This window comes from Eurytemora carolleeae, unplaced genomic scaffold (assembly GCF_000591075.1).
Source record: "Eurytemora carolleeae unplaced genomic scaffold, Eaff_2.0 scaffold11, whole genome shotgun sequence".
Lineage (NCBI taxonomy): Eukaryota > Metazoa > Arthropoda > Copepoda > Calanoida > Temoridae > Eurytemora > Eurytemora carolleeae.
The window spans coordinates 219,370-246,765 of record NW_019396030.1 but is presented as its reverse complement, the minus strand read 5'-3'; the positions used below and the strand labels follow the sequence as shown (position 1 = coordinate 246,765).

At 35.5% G+C, this 27,396-nt stretch overlaps 1 protein-coding gene across 1 annotated transcript in view; it reads left to right on the top strand.

Moving 5' to 3' along the window:
- The first annotated feature begins 495 nt into the window (after positions 1–495).
- The window catches only part of LOC111695760 (fat-like cadherin-related tumor suppressor homolog), a 42,666-nt gene continuing 15,765 nt past the window's right edge, over positions 496–27,396 (top strand). Inside the window, exons 1-5 of the mRNA XM_023465191.1 lie at positions 496–1,694; positions 4,140–4,269; positions 8,212–8,784; positions 13,728–14,252; positions 23,276–27,360. Of these exons, the coding sequence (XP_023320959.1) occupies positions 574–1,694; positions 4,140–4,269; positions 8,212–8,784; positions 13,728–14,252; positions 23,276–27,360 (6,434 nt within the window). The 5' untranslated portion in view covers positions 496–573. The remainder of the gene's footprint in view (positions 1,695–4,139; positions 4,270–8,211; positions 8,785–13,727; positions 14,253–23,275; positions 27,361–27,396) is intronic.

Here is a 27,396-nt window from a genome sequence, read left to right as displayed (position 1 = left end):
TATTGTATATATAGGCAATATATTTTATATATTTATAAACATTTTGTTACATTTACAAAACCACTTTATTAGGTCACTAAATTTTTTATTTTTGTTAGGACTTTCTCGCCAAATGTTGACCCAGAACAATTGGGCTAGCAATTTAACAGCGGGTTCTTTGTAGAAATCATACGAAGGCATGATACAGGCAGGAGATACGGGAGCAGAAATAAGAAATGATACTATTCTTATTACTTTTTTACTATGAGAGAGCAGAGTTTGTGTCTTGTTTCAGTCCTTCCTACAATTTGAACATTTTTTAAACATAAATTTTACCTATGTTTACGTTATGCTATATTGTAAATATATCATATAAAAATTTAAGAAATAGGAAATAAATTTGGGTATTTTTAATATATAAAAAATCTAACTATTTAATGGAATGTATGAGGGAAAGGCTGTGCCGGGTGTACCGTTCCGACCAGACGTCCCGGCCTGCTCACTACTACTTAGTCAGTAGACAGACAACCGCCACCAAGAGTAGGTTAATGTAGTCCAGTCTGTGGGCCAGTTAGCCCTAGACACAGGCTTAAAATGTTGATAAACCTGGACCCTCGGGGGCCTGGTCCTCCATTAAAAATCCTTCTTTTTCTTGAGCTTATAGTGATCTCTAGTTGTAATACATTATTAAACTACGACGACGTAGATATTGAAGAAAATCTGACTGAAACTGATCTAGAAGAGAGTTCAGAGTTTCAGTTTACAAGTCTATCTTACAACGCAACCATCGGTGAGAACAGTGTTGGAAAGGTGTATGTGGAATCCCACCAAAAAATGGGAATATTCAACGCTGATCCTGATGTTAACATTAAATATAAGATTGTCGACGGTGACCACGAATTCTTTTTTAAAGCTGAATCGGAGCAGGTCGGAAACTTTGTGTTTTTACTCATCCGAACCCGAACCGGGAATATAAATGTTCTCAACCGAGAACGAACTGAATCCTATCAGCTAACAGTGAGAGCAACTTTTCGTGATTCAACCCGGCATAGGATTCGGGATATTAAAGCTCGTACGGTTGTGAATGTCCAGATCTTGGATACTAATGATCTTGATCCGTTCTTCAATCCTTCCTCTTACAGGGTTTCAGTTCCAGAGGATCATCCCTTACATGCCAGTATTCTCAGGGTAAATGCTGAGGACGCTGATAGTGGAATTAACGGAGAGATTTACTACAGTATTGCAGAGGATACGGATATGTTTACAATTCATCCGGTTTCAGGACTTATATCTCTAGCTAGGAATCTTGTGTACAGTGAGAAACCCAACCATAGGATAACAGTAGAGGCCAGGGATAGAGGAACTGTTTATTCCTATGGTCCAAGGAGGGTGGATACAGCCACGGTTTCTATCTCTGTGGAGCAAGTGAACAAGTTTGATCCGATTATGAAGATTCAACATCTTCCCGAGGTAGTGGAACAATCCCATACAGATATATACGCGATCATTCATGTTACAGACCCGGATCCGGGTCAACACGGAGAGGTAGCAGGACTAGAGATCATTGAAGGAGATCCTGATGCTCATTTTAGGGTTAGACCCGGAGCTGATCCTTCCGAGTTCAATATAGAGGTTCTCAAACTACTGGATAGAGAGATAGCTCCTAAAGGATATAATCTCACTCTTAAAGCCATGGATAATGGGATACCACCCAGGTATGTAAAGAGGACATGTTTAAAATTGTAATTGATCTAGAATATATTTTAGATGATTAGCTGTGCAAATTTTTCTAAATTTTTTTGTCTAGGTGGTTAAGCCTTTTCAAAATAAACTGAATTTATGTACAAGTACGTGGGTTTACAAATATATAAATGGAAAACAAAATATCATTGAGATAACCAGAATTTCTTTATTCTGATTTTCACTAAAATTGCATTAAAAAGTATATTGGTTTTAAATCTGACCTGTGTTGCCTAATTTGATAAATAAACCGTTGGACTTTTTCAATAATTCTTTTTTTAGAAGGTGTTAATAAATGTTATCATGTTGACCCAGAATACGGGTTGTATGTATGTATTGTGAATGAAGAGAGGTATTTGTGAATCACAAAAGGAAATATTTACTTAAACCGTGAATCATTGTAAATTGTATTGTAAGAATACGATCAGCTGATCCTGTATTCATCTTATACATTCCTTACACTTTGTATACCGTACTTATTACAATATATATACAAAGGGATGTGCACATGTGGGGGGGGGGGGTCAGGGCCCCCTGATGTTTTTGGTAAGCTTTTACCAGATTATAAGGTCTAGATATAATTTTAAAATATGTTTGATGCATGATGTTTTCAATTAAAATGTATTAATGGTTAATATATCTTTCTGTTTATTTTTCATTAATTAACGAAAAGGGAATATTACATTGAACATAATTCATTTAATTTATTTTTGAGGATTTTAATGCAAGTTATAATCCTCCAGAGCAAGATTACTCCAGGTTTTGTTTTTAATTTATATCAACTCTAGAAATAAAGTTGATAAAAAGAAATGAGAAATAGTTTAGAATCAACTATTAGAAGCAACCTTTAGCTTGTACTTCTAATTGAACAAGTAAATTCTTAAATAACAAGTTGTTCAGTTTTATATTACACTGGCTTTTTTAAACATTTTTGGACAGGGTAATACAAAGTATGACGGGTAATGCAGAAACAAAATGTTCAAGCTAAATTTACATACATACATGAACAGCGTAATACAAAAATAAATTGATAAAAGACATGGTAATGCAAAAGTAAGATGTTCAAGTAATATATGACAAGGTATGTAGCAAATTAATGTTCAAACAATATGTAATAGGTTATAACAATAACCAAATATATTAATATATATTTAACGGCGCTTAGGATCCATTTGATTTTGATTCAGATCTTTGATCCGCACTGGAAAAAAATGGATCCGGATCCAGGTCATGAACATTTCTTTAAGATTTACTGATTTTTTTTTAACATAAGAAGAATTTTGAAATTATATTTATTCTTTTTAATACCAAAACTTAATGAACCTCACAGAGATCATGACATTTTTGATTATCTCTATTTTTTAACAGTTCAGGTTTTGGTTTTAAGAGCAAAATATTTTTTCTCTCATTTTTTTGATGATATTTTGACCCTTGGATCGGGATCCGTAGATCCGTTCATTTTTACGGATCCGAATCCGGTAAGCCAAAATGTTGCGGATCCAACGGATCCGGATCCTAAGGACTGATTTTAAAATGGTAAAATATTTCCTAGTGTAATGTGAAAAATGGTATTTACAGACTCGCATGTTAATCGACATCGAGTTTTATCCTATAAATTCTTGTGTTTATAGTTTACAGGTTCTAATTAAATATGTATAAAAGTATTTATCGCTCCGGGTTTCATGTTTAGCTTGTAGTAGACCTGTGTTTACAGGTTTATATTAGAGACCTCAGGTTTCAAATTTTAATCATGAACCTTTCACCTTTAGCTTGAAAGCTTTACACTTGGTTTATATTATATGTAAATATGTAAAGGTTAAGTATAATTTATATGGAAACGAATCTTAAATCTAAGAGTTAATAAATGTATAAACAAATTTCTTATAAATCAATTTTTCTTAATGAAGAATTCAATATGTTATGCAAGAATGTAATGCAAGGAAAGTTAATTGCAGTTGCGTATACTCTGCGTACATATTGAAACCAGTTCTCTCTGGGCGGAATTTGTAAACAAGAAAAATTCCTCAGTGTTCGTTTAGTATCCGAGGAGGTTAAAAGCATTGAATTTTGATAATTTTCATAATTCACATAATAGTTTCCTATGACCAGAATTTTTCATTGATTATTTATGTGAAACATGGATCCCATGTCAGGCTTCGACATCCGTCTTGTGTTTACATTACCGCCCAGTGACAGTACACTGCAGTACAAAAGATGCGTACACCTCTGAAATAACTTTCCTTGCATTAAATCCTTGGTCGCAACAGTGCACTGTTAGCAGTGAAGGATAATTTTAGATTTTTTGTTTTGTTTTATTCTTTGTGCAATGCAAAGTATTCCAATTTCTTTAAATGTTGAAAATGTAGAATTTGAGCTCTGCTGCTGCAGACATTAATGAATTTAACATTTAAAATATTTAGGTCGAGCTATAAAGAAGTGCATGTTAGACTAGCAGATCTCAATGATCACCCACCAGTCTTCGACAAAGAAGAATACGAAGTTAGGATTCCAGAATCTGCTCTTCCAAACACTCCACTAACTAGGCTTAAGGTAGAAATATCTTAATATTATTCTATTTGCATTTTTCAGACTATTCGTAGACATCGCTACCTTCACTCACTCGTCTAAATTCCTAAATCATATCCCATAACTCGTATCCTACTCCATTTATTTAATCTTACTCCCTCCTTACTCCAATTTTATCAAATGTATCCTAGTCCCTCCATGACTCATATCTAACTTCTTTCATATAGTTGGTGGAAGGTTGAACCAACTCAGATTAGAAATAAACGATGGAGACCACTTTTCAGTTTATATATTTCTACACTCTAGATCCACTAAATTTAAGAACAACTTCTTTCACTCATCCTACTCCCTCCACTCAATTCCTACTCCCTCCACTCATATCCTACTCCCTTCACTCATATCCTACTCCATTTAGTCACATCCCACTCCTTGTATTTATATCCTACTCCTTCCACTCATATCCTACTCCATTTACTCACATCCCACTCCTAGTATTTATTTTCTACTCCTTCCACTCATATCCTACTCCATTTACTCACATCGCACTCCTTGTAGTTATATCCTACTCCTTCCACTCATATCCTACTCCATTTACTCACATTCCACTCCTTGTATTTATATCCTACTCCCTGGACTCATATCCTATTCCTTCTACTCATATCTTACTCCTTCCACTAATATCCTACTCCATTTATTCACATCCCACTCCTTGTATTTATACCCTACTCCTTCTACTCATATCTTACTCCCTCCACTCATTTCCTGCTCCCTCTACTCATATCCTAATCTCTCTACTCATATCCTACTCCCTCCACTCATACCCTACTGTCTCCAAATGTATGCTACTCCCCCCTACCTACTTTCTTGACTTGTATCCTACTCCCTCTGATTCTCCTCCCTATATATTCAATCAATTCTCTTATTGTATCCACCCCTCCAACCTATTCATCTCTCAATTAATTTCATTGTAAAAATCCACAATATCTTGGTTGGAACGTTTCTATTTTTTCCTCCCCCCCATTCTCTTAGAATTGAGATAGAACTAGTATAGACCACCCCGCGGCTCATCGCTCTCCTTCGAATATGTGGAGATTCCCGTCTTTCTTTCCAGAACTTTATCCTCCCTTCTTGCCTGTGAAAAGCTTGAAAATGAGTGGGCGGATTTCAAGGCCTTTCGTGGAATTGTTTCAGTTTCATGAAACGGTCAAACTTGAAGAGCGTTGATTTAGAAAATCCGTTAAAATTTTGTTAATTCCTGGACAGATGATCTGTTTTATATTAATTGATATTTATGCTGGTATAAAACAATGAAACTCTAAACCCGATGAATCAAGATGAAATAATAACGTTTAATCCTGGAATCAAAACTTGATTCACATTTATCAATATAAAATTATCCAACGGAGATAAATTAGTCTCATTCCAGCTCCCCTATCTTTATAGCAGTTGGAAACCACTTATTTTATATTCTTTAAACTACTGCACGCCCTGGAGTAGAACTTGGATACACTCGTGTGTTTCATTTACATTTTGTAATATTTGTCTTTTTTCAGGCTGAAAAGTCCCCAATCTATTTTAACATTAATAAAAACAAAATTTTTGCTTTTGTCACTGACCTTTTTTGTTTCAAGATGTAGCGAGATAACACTTCTCAAAGATTTATTTTGTAAAAAACGAGAGGTTTTTGTGTAATAATTCCCTTTCTGTCAATTATTCCCCTGTTTCCAATCCCGTTCTCTCTGTTTCTGCGGGGATACAGAGATATGAAGGAAATTCTTATTCCCTGAGTAATCTTTACTTTATGCTCTGTTTATTCCAAACATTTAAAATAAATTTCAATTCCGAAAGTTTTTGTGTCGTTTTACTATTCTCTGAGTTTAGCTGTAAATTTGAGAAAATTTTATTCAGCTCGAATTAAAGAATATATCTAGGCTTGTCTTAACTATCTTTTCTTCCGTCTCTCATTATACAAGTTCTACGGAAAAGCCAGAATAAAAAGATAAAGAAGACAATTAAATCTGGAGGTTGAGCTCTGCTTTAGTCTCGGGGGAAAAGTCAAAAGAGTAATTATTTGTTGTTGTTTACACTGTTGGGTTGGGTTGGGTTATTATAAGTTTTTTATCCATTTTATTGTCTTGATATTAGTTACAATAGAGGTTGTTATTACACGGAGTTAAGCCTTGGTTCTCTATATTCTCCGGGTCTCCTGAACTCTCCGGGTTGGTTTCATGAATACATATTTCACCGTGTCCCAGTATTATCCGTCCCGTCAGACTTTCCTCAGATATTTATTCAAACTTGATAAATTCATTTCTTCTTCCCGAGGTTGTTGTCTAGGTTCTAGATCTATATTGTACAATGTACAATCTTGTTAGTTGTTAGTTTACATTCTAGGCGTGAAGCATTTATGGAGGGGGGAGGGGGGCATATTTGGTTTCCCCTGGCTAGAAATTATAATTAAATGATTGAATTACAAATCTTATATTGTGTTGGGGTTGGTAGGAGGGGGCAGATTGATTTCAGGGTTTCGTGCTTCAGAGAAAATTTCCCTCATTTCCTTCAGATTAAACTAGGAAGGAGTATTCAGTTTTTAAAGGGTTTTAGGAATTATGTTTTTATGGATTCTGGAATAAAATTTAGTTTTTTGGTAAATTAATATTTTAGCGCTGAAAAAACTAAAATGGGACTTTAACTAATGTCAAATTTTTCTTGAAAATATGCAGTATTTTCCCTGACAAAAAAACTTTGAATATATTTTGCCACTTTGCGCAAATTTTCATCAAATTTAATATAAAAAATATACATGGATCATGTATTGATCAGTGTCTTACTAAGATTATATGCATTGATCAGTGTTCAGAATATATTATTAGAATCCCACGAAGTAATTCGACCTATTCAGGCAGAAAGGGATTAATTGTTTTTATCTTGCATTTCCTGAGGCAAGAGAGCGAGGGGAAAGGTGNCAAAGCATAATCATGTTTACTACCTAAAAGTGAAAATGTCATTAAAAAGATTGAAGAAAAGAGAAATTGTAAAAGTTGGGTTTAACGGGGTACCTATTTAAGTACAAAGCTTATATAGATATGATACTAGTGAAATGTTTGAACAATTTTTTGCTAAATGAAAAGTTTCTTGTAAAGTATCAAACCTTCAACTATTCTTTTCTCGTTATTTATGAAGCTCCATCAAGAGAAACAAAGCATTGCCTCTGTTTAATACTTTAGTTTTTATCTAGTTAACATTCAAATGAAGATGGTTGGACAAGTGGGCATTGTTAAAAAGTAGGTAGTAATATTCAAAAGTGAAAAATAGGTAGAATTTAACAGTAAATGGTATATTGGGGGTTTTAACTAAATGTTAGTAAATATTGGGAAGTGTAGAAAGGCTTAAATAGTGAGGATTAAGAAAGGAATAAAGGATTGGAAATTGAGTAGGATTAAATAAAGAGTGAATAATAGAAGTATAGTAGGATTGAATTATGAAGTGTGGGTAGGATAGAGGAGTAGGGTTCAAGTATGAAATGTGGGTAGGATTGAAGTATCAAGTTTGGGTAGGATTGAGGAGTAGGATTAAAGTATAAAGTGTGGGTAGGATAGAGGAGTAGGGTTCAAGTATGAAGATTGGGTAGGATTGAGGAGTAGGATTACAGTATCAAGTGTGGGTAGGATTGAAGATATTCCTTTTCAATTGTTGTGAAGAATAAGTTTAAATCAGATTTATAACTTAAACAAACAATTTGTAAACCAGTACAATATTTTCATTCTAGACACAAAAAATTCATTTTATCAAATCCATTTATGTTTTATCATCGTAAACAATATATTTTCGATAGTTTCTTCTTTATATTGTTTGTTGTTTATTTAAACAAATTGAAAATATAAAAGCAGTGGTACGCTCGTTGAGTTAACTTATTGTAATGCTGAGATACTTGATCTAAATATTAAATGTTTTTATTGTGTTAAGGTGACCGATCTGGATTCTGGTAGGAACGCCAAGGTTGTGTTGAAGATAACTGCTGGTAACCCAGATGATCAGTTCAGGATTGATCCTCTCTCCGGAGTTCTATTCGTAGCTCGACCTCTGGACGCGGAGACTAAGAGTAGATACACCCTAACCGTCTCCGCCCTGGATATGGCGAATGCCGGGATGAGAAAACAATCCTCCGCCCGTGTCAGTATCTTCATCGACGACGTGAACGATAACACTCCTGAGTTTGAGAACAAAGAGAAGGAGATATTCTTCAATGAAAACGAACCTTCCGGGACGCGTGTTATGAGATTAAATGCTCAGGATCTAGATTCTGGCGAGAACTCTAGGATAACCTACAGTATTGTAAATATTCACGCGGACGAACTTCCCTTTGAAATTGATCATTTCACGGGAGTGATTAAATCCCGCTCCGTGATAGATTACGAGTCTGCACGACGAGATTATGATCTGATTATCCGAGCAAGTGATTGGGGAACTCCTTTCCGTAGAGAGTCGGAGATGAAGTTGATGATTCATATCAAGGATATTAACGATAATAGACCTCAGGTACTTAAATTTATAAATATTTACAATCTTGAAATAATATCTCTGTCCCCCTCTCGATGGATCATCTTGAATAAGGGCTAAGGATCTTCTCACGAAATATTTGCTAAGCTTAAAGATAATGATCTTCTCTAGTTTATCCTCTCCTATAAACTCCAATCTTTCTTCTTTAAAACTTCGCAATCTCCCTTCAACCCCCTCCCCCCTCATTCCCTTATCCAACCTCTAGCATCTTTCCTCCCCTGCTCCCTCAACCACATTACTCCCTCCCTCCCCCTTCCCCTTGACACCTGGCTAGCCCTGAATATTATTGATTCTTGTTCTTGTATTTAAAGATAAGAGTGTCGCCATAAATCATAAATAAATCATAAATAAGCCAACATGCTCGTTCAATCATTAAATTAAATCATCTCAGAAATACATTTTGACAATATTTTCTTTGTTAGTTATTATTATTCTAGTTTTTGTCCAGGTTTGAGGCTGTTGAATAAATATACCCGGGGTCAAATTCAATTTTGAATTTTCTATTTCTGATTATATCTCGTGATTATTTAACATTAGGCATAATACTGACGGATTCATGATTTATTGATTTTTGATATTTTGTAGATCTACAAAAACATTTTTTAATCTTTATTTATTGCCGTTGTGTAGATTCATAGGTACTTTATACGTTGTATCATGTTAATTAACATTTCCAATAGGGGTTTTTTGATCCATAGCCTATCAGATGCTATATTCAAAATAGAACTGAGATGTATATGTATCCCGTCTAACGGCCGATTATGAAGTTATCTTCTAAAGTCGATTACAAAAAAAGAACATTTATATACCTATATAAAAAATTAATAAATATACCCTTAAACAATAATTAACCGTTCTAACACCCTCTCCCTTCTCCTTCAAGATATGATGTAATGATAATTACATGCAAACTTGGCATATATGTTTTTGTTAAAAACAGTTTTTCAAGTTCAACCAATTTGATGATGAGCATGGATAAATAACATTCACACTCTCATAGATAATTTTCATACTAAATACAACAATTCACACTTTATTCAACATATCACACTTTTTAGATATTGTTCACAACCCATACAACATCTCACACATTGTTCACAATCCTTTCAGCATCTCACATTCTCATAGATAATTCACACTCTTATATATATTGTTCACACTCCGTTCAACATCTCACACTTACATAAATAATTCTCACACTGCATTCAACATCTCACACTCTGATATATATTGTTCACACTCCATACAACAACTCACACTCTCATAGATAATTCTCACACCATTCTACATCTCACACCGTGATAAATATTATTCACACGCCGTTCAACATCTCACACTCTGATATATATTCTTCACAACCCATACAACATCTCACACACTCAGAGATATTGTTCACACACTATTCAGCCTCTCATGCTCTCTTATATAATTCTCACACTCATAGACAATTCTCACATCTCTCCTAGCGTCACACACTAATTAATAGATAATTCTCACACTCATAGACAATTCTCACATCTCTCCTAGCGTCTCACACTAATTAATAGATAATTCTCACACTCATAGACAATTCTCACATCTCTCCTAGCGTCTCACACTAATTAATAGATAATTCTCACACTCCAATCAGCATCTTACACTCTTATAGATAATTCTCACACCTCCTAGCATCACACACTCGTACTTATTTTCACAATCCTTTAAACATCACAAACTCATAGATTATTCTCACACATTCTAAAGCACTTGTTCACCACTCAAGCCTTGCAGTAAAAACAAATATTAGCACTACAATCTACATATCTGTCAGTAGAGGAGTTGAACCGTGTTTTCATTTCCTCGCATTAATGTTTGTTTTTGTGTCCAGGTTTCTTAGATCATTGTTCGAAGAATAGTCATTGTAAAGGTTACAGGTTTCTTTTGAGAAGGGTTAATAGAAGGGGTTTCTTGGGTTGCAAGGGAACAAAATACATGTAATTTTGATATTATTTTTACGGATATATATCAATTCACCAATTTCACCGTCTTTTATGCATTCAAAGTCATAGTTTTTATTGGTATCTGATGGGTTGTAACGTCCTGAAAACTAGATTTAGGACACCCCAAAAAAGACTTAGATTTGGCGCGGAGTAAAGAAAAAAACGTGCTATTTATTCCTTATTACATTATCAAATCCTTACATAATTAAAATCACTGTTTATTATTTGAGTTTATTTTGAGATTGAATATGAAATAAATATGACGAAGATGTTTTTACCTATATTTTCCTTTTGAAATTGATAACTTGTGCACTGAGATTTCTGCAAAAAAAATTGAGAAAATGGACAAAATTTGTAACGCCTCAATCGTTTCTTGGATGTTAAAAGATTTCCAATGTGAACAGGGGCGTATTCAGGAATTTGTCCAGGGGGGGGGGGCATAAAACCCCCCTGAAATCAATAGATTTCACTGGTCAAGGGGGGGCTTAGCCACAATAGTTACCCCTTTGAATACGCCTCTGGTTGTGAATCGTTAACGACATTCTTTAAAACAATGACAATGTTGCTTGATGAAATGTAGTTTTATGGTTTCCTCTCTTGTTCCTTAGCACTTCTCAGTACTCCGTAGGGTTGTCTAAATTCAACTCTCTCAATGTTATATTCAAGTTAAATATGTAAATCTAGGTTTAGTAGAGATCAGAGCTCTGTCTCCACAAATATTAAATCCTGCTTTATTGCATTTTAACTGGTTCAACGATTTTGCATTGGCAACCCATTTATATAGTCTTTCAACTTTTATTAGAATCCCTAGGGGCATACTTTATATTAATCCCAAAATTCCTCCCTCTCCTCCAATTGGTATTTTTACGCAGTAGTTCTTTTTCACCAGATATGAGCAGAGCGAAACAAAATAAGATGGATTCTTACTTTTAATCCCCGTTTTTCCCTTTTTCTTTTTGTTAGTTTATCTGTAGCGTATTAACTTGAGGGAATAGGAAGGAGCATTTCTGACTCATGAAGTAGTGAAATACAGTGTAAAGTATTGTATACAAAGAATAAGCTCCGAAACAAACTGCGGATAGAGTAGGCCGGGAAAACTTGTTGACTTGGAAACCATGAGAATAAGAAAAATTTATTTATTGTAAACATGATTTTTTAATGTGTCTGAACCCTGGAGTAGATATGCTACAAAAAAACCTGACATATATGGTCGAGGGGGAGTCAGCGTAATATAAAAAGTTTTCACATGTCAGTTTCCTGCTCGTCAAATCTGGTTAATATATTGTATATAGGCTCAATAGTACTTTTTCCTCTGTAGGCAGGGTTCATGCTAGACATCCCTTCAATCTTCTGCACTTTTCAGTTCAATGCACAGGGGGGGGGGGGTCTGGAGAAATGGAAGGGGGGTACAGAAGAAGGGGGATTGTCTTGAAGAGAGCAAAGGAAAGGGGCGGTTTTAGAAAGTGGCAATGGTTGCAGAGCAAGGAATTAATGAAAGCTAAAAGGTTTCAGAGGAAGGGGGTTGTAGTAAGCTGAAAGGTTGCGGAGTAGGCTGGGATGAAGAAAGCTAAAAGGTTGCAGAGTAGGCTGGGATGAAGAAAGCTAAAAGGTTGCAGAGTAGGCTGGGATAAAGAAAGCTTAAAGGTTGCAGAGTAAGTTTGGATGAAGAAAGCTGAAAGGTTACTGAGTAGGCTGGGATGAAGAAAGCTGAAAGGTTACAGATGGGCTGGGATGAAGAAAGCTAAAAGGTTGCAGAGTAGGCTGGGATGAAGAAAGCTGAAAGGTTGCAGAGTAGGCTGGGATGAAGAAAGCTAAAAGGTTGCAGAGTAGGCTGGTATGAAGAAAGCTAAAAGGTTGCAGAGTAAGTTTGGATGAAGAAAGCTGAAAGGTTACTGAGTAGGCTGGGATGAAGAAAGCTGAAAGGTTACAGAGTAGGCTGGGATGAAGAAAGCTAAAAGGTTGCAGAGTAAGTTGGGTTGAAGAAAGCTAAAAGGTTGCAGAGTAGGCTGGGATGAAGAAAGCTAAAAGGTTGCAGAGTAAGTGGGGATGAAGAAAGCTAAAAGGTTGCAGAGTAAGTTGGAATGAAGAAAGCTAAAAGGTTGCAGAGTAGGCTGGGATGAAGAAAGCTAAAAGGTTGCAGAGTAAGTTGGGATGAAGAAAGCTAAAAGGTTACAGAGTAAGTTGGGATAAAGAAAGCTGAAGGTTGCAGAGCAAGGGGTTAAAGAAAGATAAAAGGGTTGCAGAGCAGAGAGCTTGTAGAGACGGGGAGAGTGTTGATCAGTTGGGGGAGTCTAAAAAGTGATTGAGTGGTAAGGATCTAAAAAAGTGCAGAAAGCATTAAGGTGGAAAATATAAGCAAAATATCTAGATTCTAATGGTTTACGGAAATTATTCAGTTCTCTTCTAGAGGTTACACGTATTTAATCAGGGTGTTTTTTCAAATTAGGCAATATAATATTTAATATTAAGTCTCTTTATTAATTAACATCCATATGTTTTGACGATTAAAACATCCCTTAAAAAAGCATGACAAATTTAATTTTGATTAAACGTAATAGATCACCTTTAACAAAGAATTTAAAATTTTCTGCTGGGGTAAACCTTGTTTCCCCGTATTAATATCCGTCCTGCAGGTTTTCCTGTTCCTTGTTTTAGCTTGAGATACACTGTCTGCAGAGCTAGAATATTTACCTCCTAATGATTCATTCTACCCCTAAAAGTTCCAGTTTCACACCCCCCCTGGCCCCTCTTCCTTCTGTTGCTTACTAATTATTATCTGTCTCACACGCTTCTATTGCTTAGTTTCATAATATTATTTCAACCCCACAATTGTCAAAACAAAATCGGTTCATTTCGACATTTAACAATAAATATACATCCTCCCTTAGAACTATGTTTATTAAGAATATTTTAGAAGAAATATAATTACTGTAATTATTTTAGTTTGAGCGAGACGGATGTATTGGAAAGGTTTCCAGGTCCCTACCCCTGGGAGGAGAAATCATAACCCTCTCCGCCCTCGACTACGACGTGAGGAACATCATCAGCTACAGGGTTGTATCTGGGAACGCGGACGGATGTTTTTATCTGGACGAAACAACAGGTGTTCTTAGTGCCAAGTGCGATCTAGGACGTTTACCGATGAAACGGCGGATCCTAAACGTAACGGCCACTGATGGACAGCATTTTGCCGACGTAATGCCGATAGAGATAAACCTGGTTGAGACGGAGGGGTTCTACAGGGATACCAGCCTGGAAGGACGCATGCTAGACTTCAACTGTAGGAACACTAATGTAGCACAGAAGCTGACGGAATTGATGGCTGAAGCGGAGAAGAATAACAGAGGATCCTTGGAACCAGAGTCAAACCCGGTTCTTCTTCATAATATTCATTATCCAACCTTTCAACGTCTTCCCAAATCCTTCTACCTCAACGAAACTGATCCCGTCGGTACTGAAGTATTCAAGGTAAGGAACAGGTTGAAATACTGGAGTTTTGTAAACTTGGAAAACATGTTGAAATGTCGGTGTTTTTATGATGGCGGAGAGTGTATACATGAGATAAGAAGAGAGGATGGATCGGGTTAAATTTGAACAGTTAACACCTGTTCGTCACAACATTTAAGTTTTCTGGGGGGGGGGAGTCTAAAGTAGGNATCTACTATACCTCATTCAATACAATATTTCATCTACTATACCTCATTCAATACAATATTTCATCTACTATACCTCATTCAATACAATATTTCATCTACTATACCTCATTCAATACAATATTTCATCTACTATACCTCATTCAATACAATATTTCATCTACTATACCTCATTCAATACAATATTTCATCTACTATACCTCATTCAATACAATATTTCATCTACTATACCTCATTCAATACAATATTTCATCTACTATACCTCATTCAATACAATATTTCATCTACTATACCTCATTCAATACAATATTTCATCTACTATACCTCATTCAATACAATATTTCATCTACTATACCTCATTCAATACAATATTTCATCTACTATACCTCATTCAATACAATATTTCATCTACTATACCTCATTCAATACAATATTTCATCTACTATACCTCATTCAATACAATATTTCATCTACTATACCTCATTCAATACAATATTTCATCTACTATACCTCATTCAATACAATATTTCATCTACTATACCTCATTCAATACAATATTTCATCTACTATACCTCATTCAATACAATATTTCATCTACTATACCTCATTCAATACAATATTTCATCTACTATACCTCATTCAATACAATATTTCATCTACTATACCTCATTCAATACAATATTTCATCTACTACCTCATTCAATACAATATTTCATCTACCACCTCATTCAATACAATATTTCGTCTACTATACCTCATTCAATACAATATTCTCATCTACCACCTCATTCAATACAATATTCTCATCTACCACCTCATTCAATACAATATTTCATCTACTATACCTCATTCAATACAATACTCTTGAATCCCTCATCATTACACAATTTTAATCTCCAATTAATATTTTTTTGATTTATAAATTTGTTGTGTCTTCTAATATTATTTTTTTAATATTCATGTGTATTTATCGATCCATAATAGTTATAATTAATTAATTTGACCCCAATCAATGATGATTTTTCCTCTTATTATTCTTTTTCACTATTATCCCTAGATCTGCTCTTCGGTATATATCCCCCCGGCCCGGTCCCCCGATCTCCTGGTTCGGTTCTGAAGAATGCACATAAAATACTGAAATATATACTACTCCAGTTAAAATAGACAGTGCCAAAATTATATTCAATGTTCCGGGTATTCTTGGATGGACTTGGAATAGGAAGAGATGGTTTTTATGTCTAAACTTTGATCAGTTTTACTCCTTGTTCTTTTTATGTGTCTTGGTCAAATGTTTGGGAGTGTCTGAAAGTGTCAAGTTTCTGTTGAGTTTTCTTTAATCTACTTGTACCTACTCCTAGCTTGTCAACTTTTTACATGTCTTAGTTTCAAGCAAAGAACGTGTCATGGGTTGATTGATTGATTGACTACTCCCTCCCCCTCTAACCTGCACGGACATACTCAACCTAAAGAACAACTTTTATTAAATTAAATTTTAAGAATACATTTCTGTTCAATTTCTTCTTGTCTGTCTGGTTAGTAAAAGCAGGGTGGCGGGACAGAGTATATTTATCTATATTAAGTTTTGGTTCAATGGATTGCCTGACTGTGAAGTATAAATGTTAAAAATCTTTTAGCTGGGCTGAATTAACATTTACAAACTTGTTTAAAGCGCTTATTACGTCCCCTGCACTATTCTTAAACCTATTTTCAACTTAAAAGTTTGTTTTATTACTATAATCTGGGGTTGTTGGATTCAGTCCTCGTAATAATTCTAAATTTTCTCCAAACTTGAAGCTAAAATTTAAATGGAAATATGACACTTGGTTTAACATGAATTCACATCATTTAATTTTTATCAAGCATTTTATTCAAATTTGATAGTTTTTTATGAAACTAATTTTATAGAGAGGAGGTGGTTACGTGGTACTCAATTCTTAATTGATTTATTTTAGATTGAAGATTTATTATGAATATCATTAAATATTAAAAATTGTGTTTATTTGGATCTTTTTGTTTGACAAAGTCTTGACATTTCTAAATTTTGTTCAAATTTTTTATTTTTATCTTTTGAGGGCCCTTCTTTGTTTTAAAATAATTCTTTTTTAAATTTTTTTTATATTTTGGAAAATTTAGCTTGTTTATTTCTTAAATTATTTAATTCAAATTTCAAATTAAATATTAAAAGGTATTAAATTTTTGAAAATCATTTCTGAAATTATTTTCACTTAAAATTGTTACCTTAATTTTGCAAATTTTCGGTCTGGACTCCTGAATTACTTTTAAAAAATAACACTGATCAGGTGCATTCCTGAGATCTAAAACTGATATTGTTTCACTGATGAGAATATTTTTATCTCGTTTAGGGTTAGGTGTGTATAAAGGAGAACTGAACATAATCTAATATTCCTAGGTTAGAAAAATAAACATGTTTTTACTCCAGTGTAGACACAAGTCTAGACCTGTATAATCATATCTTGAATACTAGTATCTTAAATCTGATTACAGTCTATTATTTATATCAAGCGATGCATTCTGATCAGAAAGAAAATTATATCTTTCTTTATAATAAAGCTCTTCACTCATATGTTAGCTATAGCTGCCAAACGGCTAGATCAAATTGGCTGGAATTTTTTAAGGGAACCTATGGGTACCCTGAGGGTAACATAGGCTAAAAAATCAATTTTTATTTTTGAAATTCCTAATTTCGAAATATTTGATTTTGAAATTCCACGGGCAACGTTTCGGACACTTCAGCTATTATAATATTAATACATACATACATTTGTTGTGATAAAACAATTAATTCAGTTTTCTATTTTTAACGATACGCTAAATGATTTCCCGGTGAGATTAGATCCAATCAAATTCCTCTTCTGTCCTAGGTTCCTCCAGACTATCTCCGTAATTGGAGAATTTTACGATAAAATCTTAGATATTTGGCTTGTTTTCTTTTGGACAGTGCTGCATTCTTAAATATAAAGTTTTATTCTTTCTAATTTAGTTTTATTGTCGTTTAACTCTTTAGTCTTGCTTATCTTTCATTTAACACACGAACTAGAGACACCCCCTCCCCTTCCCCATTACCTGAACTCATTTCAACCCATTCTCCATCTCCCCCCCCCCTCTCCACTATTAAACTCATCTATTCAGCTCTTATTTGAACTAGACATAAAAAGGTCAAAATAACATAGAAAATAATACATCAATGCCTGTAATGAATATACCCAATGCCCATATCCAGAAATGTACTCTGCTTTAAAATTCAGTGATGGTGATGGACCAAACCTCTGTAGAGTAAAAAAGTAGATGTTAGTTCCACATTTATTGAAAATATATTTCGGTCTGGGTTGACCCTCGTCAGTTCTTGAGATTGTTTCTTCACAAAGATTATTTATACAATATACATACATACACACATACATTTTTATAGAAACCCAAAACCTTTTTTCTTACGTTGGAATTAAATTTCAATTCTTTTTATTTATTTATTTTAATGTTGAGATTTTAATTTCTATTTATAAACTAAGATCTTTTTGTGTGTATGAGTGTGGTTTTCATTCCAGGTTTTATTTTTTTCAATTTCTTGGTTTAACTCTTGATTGTATTTTTTAGTACTTCTGTATCAATAATACTTCTATTCCCTCCTGTGTTTAGATGTAACCTTGCTCCTCCTCCAGGTCTAGGTTAGGACTGCTCGCTGATAGTTTGAATCATGAAATATATACCAATTATTTAACCTAATTGATGAAAAGATGGAAAGATATATAAATTCTCCCACTCATGTCTGGGTCTAGGTTTTAGTATGAGAATTCATTCATTCGTTCATTCTTGCTCACCTAGTTTGGGTAAATCCTGAAATGAACATTCGCCACAAACTCTAAATTTCGCATCCCTATATCTTTGCAACTTGATGGTGTAAACCTTTGATATTTTAAATGCTGACTATTAAATCTAGCAGAAGTTTTAGTTTGAAATATAAATGGGATACGATCAAACAATTGGTGTGATCGTATTCTAAAATTATTATAATCTAATCCGGAAACTTAATTTTAATAATTTAATTCTGAAACTAAATCCATGTGATACAACCCTGAAGATTAATCCTGATAATCCGTGTGATGAAATCCTGAAAGAGAACCCTAAAATGTAACCCTGTAAATCCTTACTGAATTCTAAGATCTTAAACTAAGCCCTGGAGCTGAAATCTGTTGCTTCGCTAATCTAGATTTTGCAATAACACTGACAGATGTATGCAAAATATCTAAACAGTATTCACTAACATTCTACAACAAGAGATCAAAGCTAAACTATTTAAATCAAGATTTAGAACAATAATAAGAGAAAATTGTCTTGTGAGATTTAAAATTAGAACTAGCATCAAGATTATTTTCAAACAGGACTGAGTCAAGCAAGCATGCAGGAATTCTTTTAGACAGATTCAAAGTCAAACATGCATAAAGAGCAGATAAGATTACCCCCCCCCCCTTCCCCCCTCCCTTCCTTTCTTTCTCTTCCGTCAGGCCAGGTTTATCTTTTATCAAAACTTCATCGTGTTAATTGGGTGTACGCAATAGTCCTGTTTCGTCCCCCGGGGGGGGGGATATGGCTGAATGTATTGTTTTAATAAGAAATATTGAATATTGATGAGAGATTAGTTCCTGACAGTTGTATTGGGATTGATATCTTTCTTTTGTAGTGGAAACTAATAAGATTCTCAACTTTTGTGTCAAAACTTTCGTTTTATCTTGTAAGATAAAAGAAAAAATTAGTTGTTATCTTTCTCAGACATTCTTTTATTCATTCCACTTGTCAAATCCTTTATCCTTCAATCATTGTTTGATTGAGGGTTTAGAGATATATCTTTATCCCGGATTCTATTCATATTATCAGAATACAAATATAAGGACTTCAATGGGAATAAAGATCATTTCAAAAATATATTAAGATATTCAGTTTTCAAGATAAAAACCTTTGTACACTGTGCACCACAGGCCAAATGTTGAATTGGTGACAGTTGCTAAGATCATTATTTGATTTTACTCTTATAAAATCCTGCTCTGTCATCCCTGTTTATTCTTTTCTAATCCGTGAAGCAAATGCTGGCCATGTTTCTTACTTAATAAACCCCGACTTCAATCTATCATGATCTATGGAACGCCGAGTTAATAGAAACCTAAGCTCTTTGTTAAACCCTGATCCTGTCGCGTGCTGTCATTAGGACCTGGAGCTGGTCTCGTATTTATATTTATCATCTGGGTAGAGATTATGTCTGGTTTCAAGGGTTGATATTGAATACAAGTTTAAAATCTTCTTTATTCCCCTTGTATTGTGGTTAGTACAGTGGTAAGCGTAGTCAGTTTATACTTAATTAAAGATTAAGTCTATTCATCGCTTTTTCTTTTTATCAAAAATGAAGATGATTTTTTTTATTTTTATCAAATATTAGATTTTACATTTAATGAAAAGCAACCTTCTTAGCATTTTGTGTGTGAGGGGGGGGGGTGATTTAGAGTGTAAGGATACCATATTATTGGACAAGTAAAATTTAAAATGACCATCATTAGTTAGAGTTGGTCTTTGACCTATCCTTGAGTTGAAAGGTTCATATCCTGGCTCCAACTTGATAATTAATTATCAGCAAGACGATTATTTATTTTAAATTCCCTGTAGGTTTTTTTTGTAGGGTTCGTTCTAATTCAGAGTTTATTCTTATCCAGTCTAGGTTCAGCATTCCTGAATCTCTCTCCCCACGCCCTGATCAAAATCCTTGATATTTATTCATACATTCTTGTTGATAATACTTTCCAGTTTTTATACTTCTTCATTTTCCAGATATTCACTTCAAACACTTTATTTCTTAACCTTCCGTCCTTCAAATTTTCTCTGATGTCGTCAAATCTTATTTACATTTTATTCTGTCATTCTTCTCCTACGTAGTCCAATAAACTCTCCTCAGCTCTCCTTAAGTATCTTCTCCGGTATTCCTAAATTACTACCCTTGTATACCGTCCTACACTTCTAGCTCTTGAATTCCGTCCTATCCGGATTAATATCTTCTCCCGTATCCCCGTCCTATCCGGATAAATTACGTCTCCTGTATCACGTTCTATCCTGCTAAATTTCTTCCCCTGTATCCCTTCTTTTTACTTCTTGTTATCTTTTCCTGTATCCCGTCTTACCATGCTTAATATCTTCTACTGTATCCCGTCCTACCCATCTAAACATCTCCTTTACTCTCCTACTCCTGCACCCCGCACCCCCTGGAGATTAATGTATCTTCTCCCAACTCCTTTTCCAGGTTAATACCCTCACCTCTCTCCTCTCCCTGCTGGAGCTGAAGCATGGAACCCTCCAACCTCCCACTGGGTATCTCCTCCCTAAAGATCCCTCCCCCACCACAAAAAATATGCCTCAAGATACCCCCCCCCCCTCTCCCCCTCACATACATAACCCCTCAGAAGCATTCCAGTATTTAATGTTGTTGCTAATGATTTCTAGTTTCCTTCTAATCCTTTACAATAATATACAGAGAGCAACCTGAACCTAACTAATCCTATAGCGTATAATACTAGTTAAATCATCAATATATTGTGGAAATAAAACTTGTCTTTTTTTACATATTATGATGAATTGACCGTAAATATAGAAAGAAACCAATCTCTGATCTAAAATTATTTTATAACAGTTATTTGTTAAGAGGTTGGCGATTTCTTAGAATTCGCTTTGTCGACATACCCCCTCTCATTTTGTTAAATTTTGTTTTATAAAAGAAAATACTGAAACTATTGATAAAATTATATAAATACATCTTTACACATCCAGGTGGTCACAGTCCCCGACCCCCTACCCTATCTTAGTCGCGGTGCTCGGTTTTAATTTTATCGACTGAGATTTCACATTACACTAATTAGATTTTATTTTCACTCTACATTGTGTGAGCGTGTTGATGTTCTTTTATATATTGCTTTTGATGGATAATGATTAACGGTCATTACTTTGTTTACGAGTAATTTTCCTAATCGAAAAAGTTGAATAAATGGCTGAAAAGAACGTAGAATTGTATGCAGTTAACATATATTTATAAATAATGACTTCAATTTACCAAACTAAGTAAGTATATTCTGTATACTGTGCTTGGGACGGATTTAAACAAGAACTTGACAGATATCATTTCAATCCCATCATTGTATTTTCCACAGCAGTTCATGCTTAATTGAGTTGTTAGTCAAGAGGGTTCGGTTTAATTTATTCTTTATGTAGGATTTGAAGGGCGGTACTCCAGACCTATTCTTATAGTATTTGGTGCACATTTTTACTTAACAAAATATAGTATTTAATACGTATTTTATTTTATATGTATATATATATTAACTTTAAAATTAAGTTTTTTTAACCATTGAAACCAAGGGGCCCGGTCTAGGCGTTAACAAGACTGTTGGCTAGACATGTATAAATTAGTATCAAACCTTTTCACGTATTTAACTTAGTATATTAAAGCAACAGAGCTAACCCAGGGCCTGATTCCAACAAAACCATAATTAGAGACAACTCAAGAACAAGAGTGATGCGCAAAATATACAATCCTAACTTAACATGATTTAGCTCTCCTCTTTTTTGACAATCAATCCCAAAAGTAGTTTGGAGGTTGGGTACTTCAAGCTTTAAAGACTGATGGTTTATATGATCACTAAGAATAATTAATTAGATATATTAAGTAGAAGGGGGGTGTGTAGGGAGAGGTTGGAGGGAGGGTTAAAGGGAGGGTGGAGTAGGATGGCGGGAAGTGGGGGGAGAACTAGAAGGGCGGGGATGGAAGGAAAGAGTTAGAGGGCGAGGATGTGATAAAAGAAGTTCGAGTTCGGGAGATAATGAATTGGTAGAAGTAGAAAAGAAATTAGAATTATGACCAGGAACCATGTATTGTGTATGGATGTCAAGTTTCATGTAAGCCTAGGGTTTTGTCGGGGTAAACCACATGTAGGACTAATTTCATAAAAATCCTTGATGAAACAGGATACAGGATACAGAAACAAATTATGATTAGAACACACAGGATAATCACATTCCCAAACCTAGAAACCCGTTTTCTGTCCGAGCATTATTTCATTCCTTGATTTACTTTTTTACTTGTGTCCGTTGAAAAGGGATAGGAAGATTTAAAAGTAGAAAACTTATGATTTTTATACTTTTACTTCGCGGTTATTGAAACTCAAATCTATGAATCAAAAACAGTGCATTATTAAATCAACTAATGATAAATTAATTGATTTTCATGAGATTTCCGTCCCATGGAGTATAATCTTTAATACATTTACTATAATTCATTAAACAGTTGCTAACCTAAATTTTTCATATATTTAACACCATTAGTTAAAAACAACGATTAAATGGCAAATCAAACATCTTCGTGAGGATTTTTTTAATGGATGAATAAGGGGGGTGTTATATTTGGTAATTCTATTAGAGAAGGATAGATACTAGTCTTTTTTGTGACGAATTGTGCAGAGATTTTACAAATTTTATATTCTAAATATTTTATCATTTATCCTAGTTGGGGAAATATTTTCATGTTTATAATGAACTAGCGGGATCCATTAATTAATCTAGTTTGAGAGAAAACATTCCTCATCTATTCATCGCTTTTTCTTTTTATCAAAAATGAAGATGATTTTTTTTATTTTTATCAAATATTAGATTTTACATTTAATGAAAAGCAACCTTCTTGTTTAAACCCCTGATATTAGGTATCATTTAGAATCACTCATCTGTGAAGGGTATGGCTGTCTTTGAAGCTTCCCAATTCATGTTTTTAAAGTTTTAACATATTTTTTGTTTCAGGTGAATTGTGAGGATATGGATCCAGGATTCGAAGGATTCCTCGTGTATGCTATCTCCGGAGGGGATCCTGATGCTATATTTGAAATCAATATGACCAGTGGAGTTGTTAGGCTAATGGCTCAGGCGGACCGAGAGAAAACCCAGGATTACATGCTGAATATTACCGCCTGTGATCTAGGTATTCCTCAGAAGTGCTCCTCCATACTTAGTCATGTCATAGTTGTGGACCAGAATGACAATTCTCCGGTTTTTATCAAATCTGCATTTTCATTCTTCTTTCCAGAGAATACGAGGAACGGAACCCCTGTCGTAACTCTTAACGCTACGGATCTTGACTCCGGACCGTTTGGTCAAGTAACCTACATTCTTGAAACAGAGACAGAATATTTCTCCTTAGACCCTAGTACTGGACTCTTGATAGTATCCAAGGAGCTAGATCGGGAGACCAAGGAGTTCTATGACCTAACAATACGTGCAGTGGATGGAGATTTGAATGCTCCTCTGTCCTCCCTGGCCAAGGTTCGAGTTCGAGTTCTGGACGTGAACGATGTAGCTCCAAGGTTCACCTCACAGGAGTACTATGTGAAGACTAGAGAGGATCTTCCTGTACGGACAATGGTTGGATTTGTGGATGCATATGATCCTGATCTGTATCAGGGCGGGCAAATTACTTACTCTATAGATTATGGAGCAGAGGATATGTTTTTTATTGATAAGTTTACAGGAGCAATTAAGATTAAGAAGCAGTTGGACTACGAGACTAAACAACTGTACAACCTAACCGTTCTCGCTATAGACGGGGGATCACCGTCCCTAGTCTCTGTATCCTCGTTTATTGTCGAGGTTCTTGATGTAAACGAAAACCAGCATCCACCTAGGTTTGACTCCGTGTTTGAATCTGCCAGGGTACCGGAGAATCTTCCTCCTGGTTCTCTGGTGACAAAAATCACTGCAACTGATTTCGACACTGGAGCGGAAGATAGAAGGGTTTCCTATTCTATCAGAGGAGGAGACGGACTCAACAGTTTTACTATTGATGATTCAGGGAATGTAAAAACCTCTGTGGTTCTGGACAGGGAATCTAAAAGTAACTATTGGTTAACTGTTTACGCCCAGGATCATGGTTCGGTTCCTCTCTTTTCTAAACTAGAAATATTTATTGAAGTTCTAAATATAAATGACAATATCCCTCTCACACTCTTTCCAGTTTATTTTCCATCAGTTCCGGAGAACTCAAAGCCATCAACTCCAATTGTAACTCTGGAGGCGTTTGACGGGGACTGGGACCCTGAACAGAAATTAGTGTTTGAGATAACTAGCGGGGATCCACAATCATTATTCACCATCAACTCTATAACAGGACAGATCTTCACAACTCATAGAAAACTTGATAGAGAGGTTCAAAGTGAGCACGAGTTGGAAATACGAGTAAGTGATTCATCTCAACCACCGCTTAACTCGACCACAAAAGTAATTGTATCCGTCCTAGATGAGAATGATAACACGCCACAGTTCCTAGAACGATATTACAAGATTAAATTGCCCGAGATTCTCCTGGTAGACGAGAGCTTGCAGAAGGATCAGGAAACCCTACCGGCCGGCCAGAACAAATCTATGAATGAGGCAAAATATGACCCATTGTTTGAGAATACAACATGGGAAACTTTTAACATTGCTGATCTGGACGGGAAGCCTGTGTTCCGTGTAATTGCATTAGATAAGGACGAAGGTCTCAATTCCAAGCTTTCCTACAGTATAAACAACGGTGTGGACGGAACTGGAAGGTTCCAAGTTAACCCTGAGACAGGAACAGTCCACACTACAATATCTTTGTTGGGAGGAGAAATGTTTGAACTCCTTGTGGAATGCAAAGATGGAGGTAATCCGCAATTATCCGACGTTTCTAGGGTTTCAGTCGAGATCATCCCAACCGAACCTGACACCAACCAAACAATATCAATCCCAGAGAAACATAATGTAGAAGTGTTTGAAACGGATCCTGTTGGGCATCTTGTCATTCTTCTCCAACCTGAGGTAGAAATAGACAATTTCATTTTCTTTGAAATAGTTGGAGGCAACGACGGGTTTGATTTTACCATATCCGGAGACAAGGGAAGCTTACTGATTGCAAACCCTTTGGATTGGGAAAGACAAGGAGAGTATAGTTTAAATGTGAGTATATCTGATGGAGCAGTTCAAGAATTCACTCTACTTCACATCAAGGTGATCGATGTTCAAGAGGATCGACCTGAATTTTCCGCTGCAGAATTTGTGATCGACGTTCCGGAAAACTTTACTCTCAATGGTGAGATTACACGCCTGACATTGACAGATCGGAGTGCAGAAACAAAGAAACTCTTCTCCGTGCACGCTGCTCAAAGTTTGGAGTCTTTTCATACCTTTAAGATAGACCCGATAGACGGAACTGTATCATTAGCACGTAAGTTAGACAGGGAACAGATCTCCCGCCATATATTGACGGTTTCCGTCAAGGATGAGGGATCCTTGTCAAAAAAGAATTTTGCTCGGTTGGTTATAAATGTGGAGGATAATAATGATCATAGTCCACAGTTCCTATCCCAGCTCATTCAAACAAAACTTTTTGAAACTGCTGATATCGGAAGTTCCGTTGTTCAAGCTCTAGCTATTGACAATGATCACGGAGAGAACGGACGGATTACCTACTCAATTCTTACAGGAAATGTTGGAAACTCTTTCTTTATTGATCCTGATCTAGGAATACTCCGGGTTGCCCGTGATCTGGATATTCGTGTTCAACCAGAGTATATGCTCGTTCTTAAAGCTACAGACAATGGTATGGTTCCTCTCTCCGCAACTCTTCCTGTTCATATCCTACTTACTATGGCAGATTCAGCTCCTCCAAGGTTCCTTGAACCCCACTACGCTACGGAGGTTTATGAAAACCTAGCTCGGGGACACTTCGTAATTCATGTAGAAGCTCGGAGCCAATCCTCACTATTTTACGAGATCTCCAGTGGGAACCAGGACGGAGTTTTTAGAATAAATCCCAGCACTGGAATAATTATGACCCAACAAAATTTGGACTTTGAAAAAACTCGAGTTTACAATCTGATTGTTCAAGTGTCTAATATGGTTGGAGCTAAGACAAGTGTGGGAACAGACATTCATGTTCTAGACATAAATGACAATAGTCCTATGTTTAAGAAAAACTATTTTGAAGGGAATATCAGTGAATCTGCTCCTGTCGGTTCCTTAGTCCTCACGGATAACACGACTCCTCTTGTTATAAAAGCAACAGATGAAGACTCAGGACTCAACTCTTTACTCATGTATGAAATTCTTGGTGATCAAGCGAGCAAATATTTCACAATCGACTCTAGCACTGGAGCGCTCAGAACTATTCTTAATCTGGATTTTGAAACACACTCCGTGTTTGAGTTTAACGTAAGAGTCTCTGATATGGGAAAACCTAGATTAAGCGCGGAAACTACAGCTCATGTCAAGCTTTATGTTAAAGATGAAAACGATTCCCCGCCAAGGTTCTCTAACAGGGTGTATGATAAAACTCTTTTGCTTCCAACGTTTAAAAATGTGAGCGTGGTTCAGGTGAATGCCAGTGATCCTGATATAGAAATAGTTTCAACCCTTCAGTACTCAATAGCTGGCGGTAATCTAGGAGATCTGTTTGGACTGGATGAGAGAACTGGACGGATATTTGTGAATAGACCTGACGAGATAGAAGGGAACCCACGGTATTCTCTCGACCTCATGGTTTCAGATGGAAAGTTTACTGATCTCTGCAGGCTTAACATTGATATTAGAAAATCTGAAAACTCCGGACTTGCATTTAGTAAATCCAAGTACTATGCTACAGTACTAGAGAATTCCACCAAATCTGATGTTATTCTGGTTGTCAATGTTCTTGGATCAGCCCTGAACGAGAACCTTGAGTTCTCTATTCTCAACCCAACGGATTTGTTTAATATCGGGAGAACATCCGGAGCTCTGTCTACAACTGGGAAGGTGTTTGATCGAGAGAATCAGGAGAACTACGAACTAATCCTTGAAGTGAGGAGTGAGGAAAGAGCAAGATACACTCCAAGGTAATAATTGTAATTATTTATTTACATAACTTACAA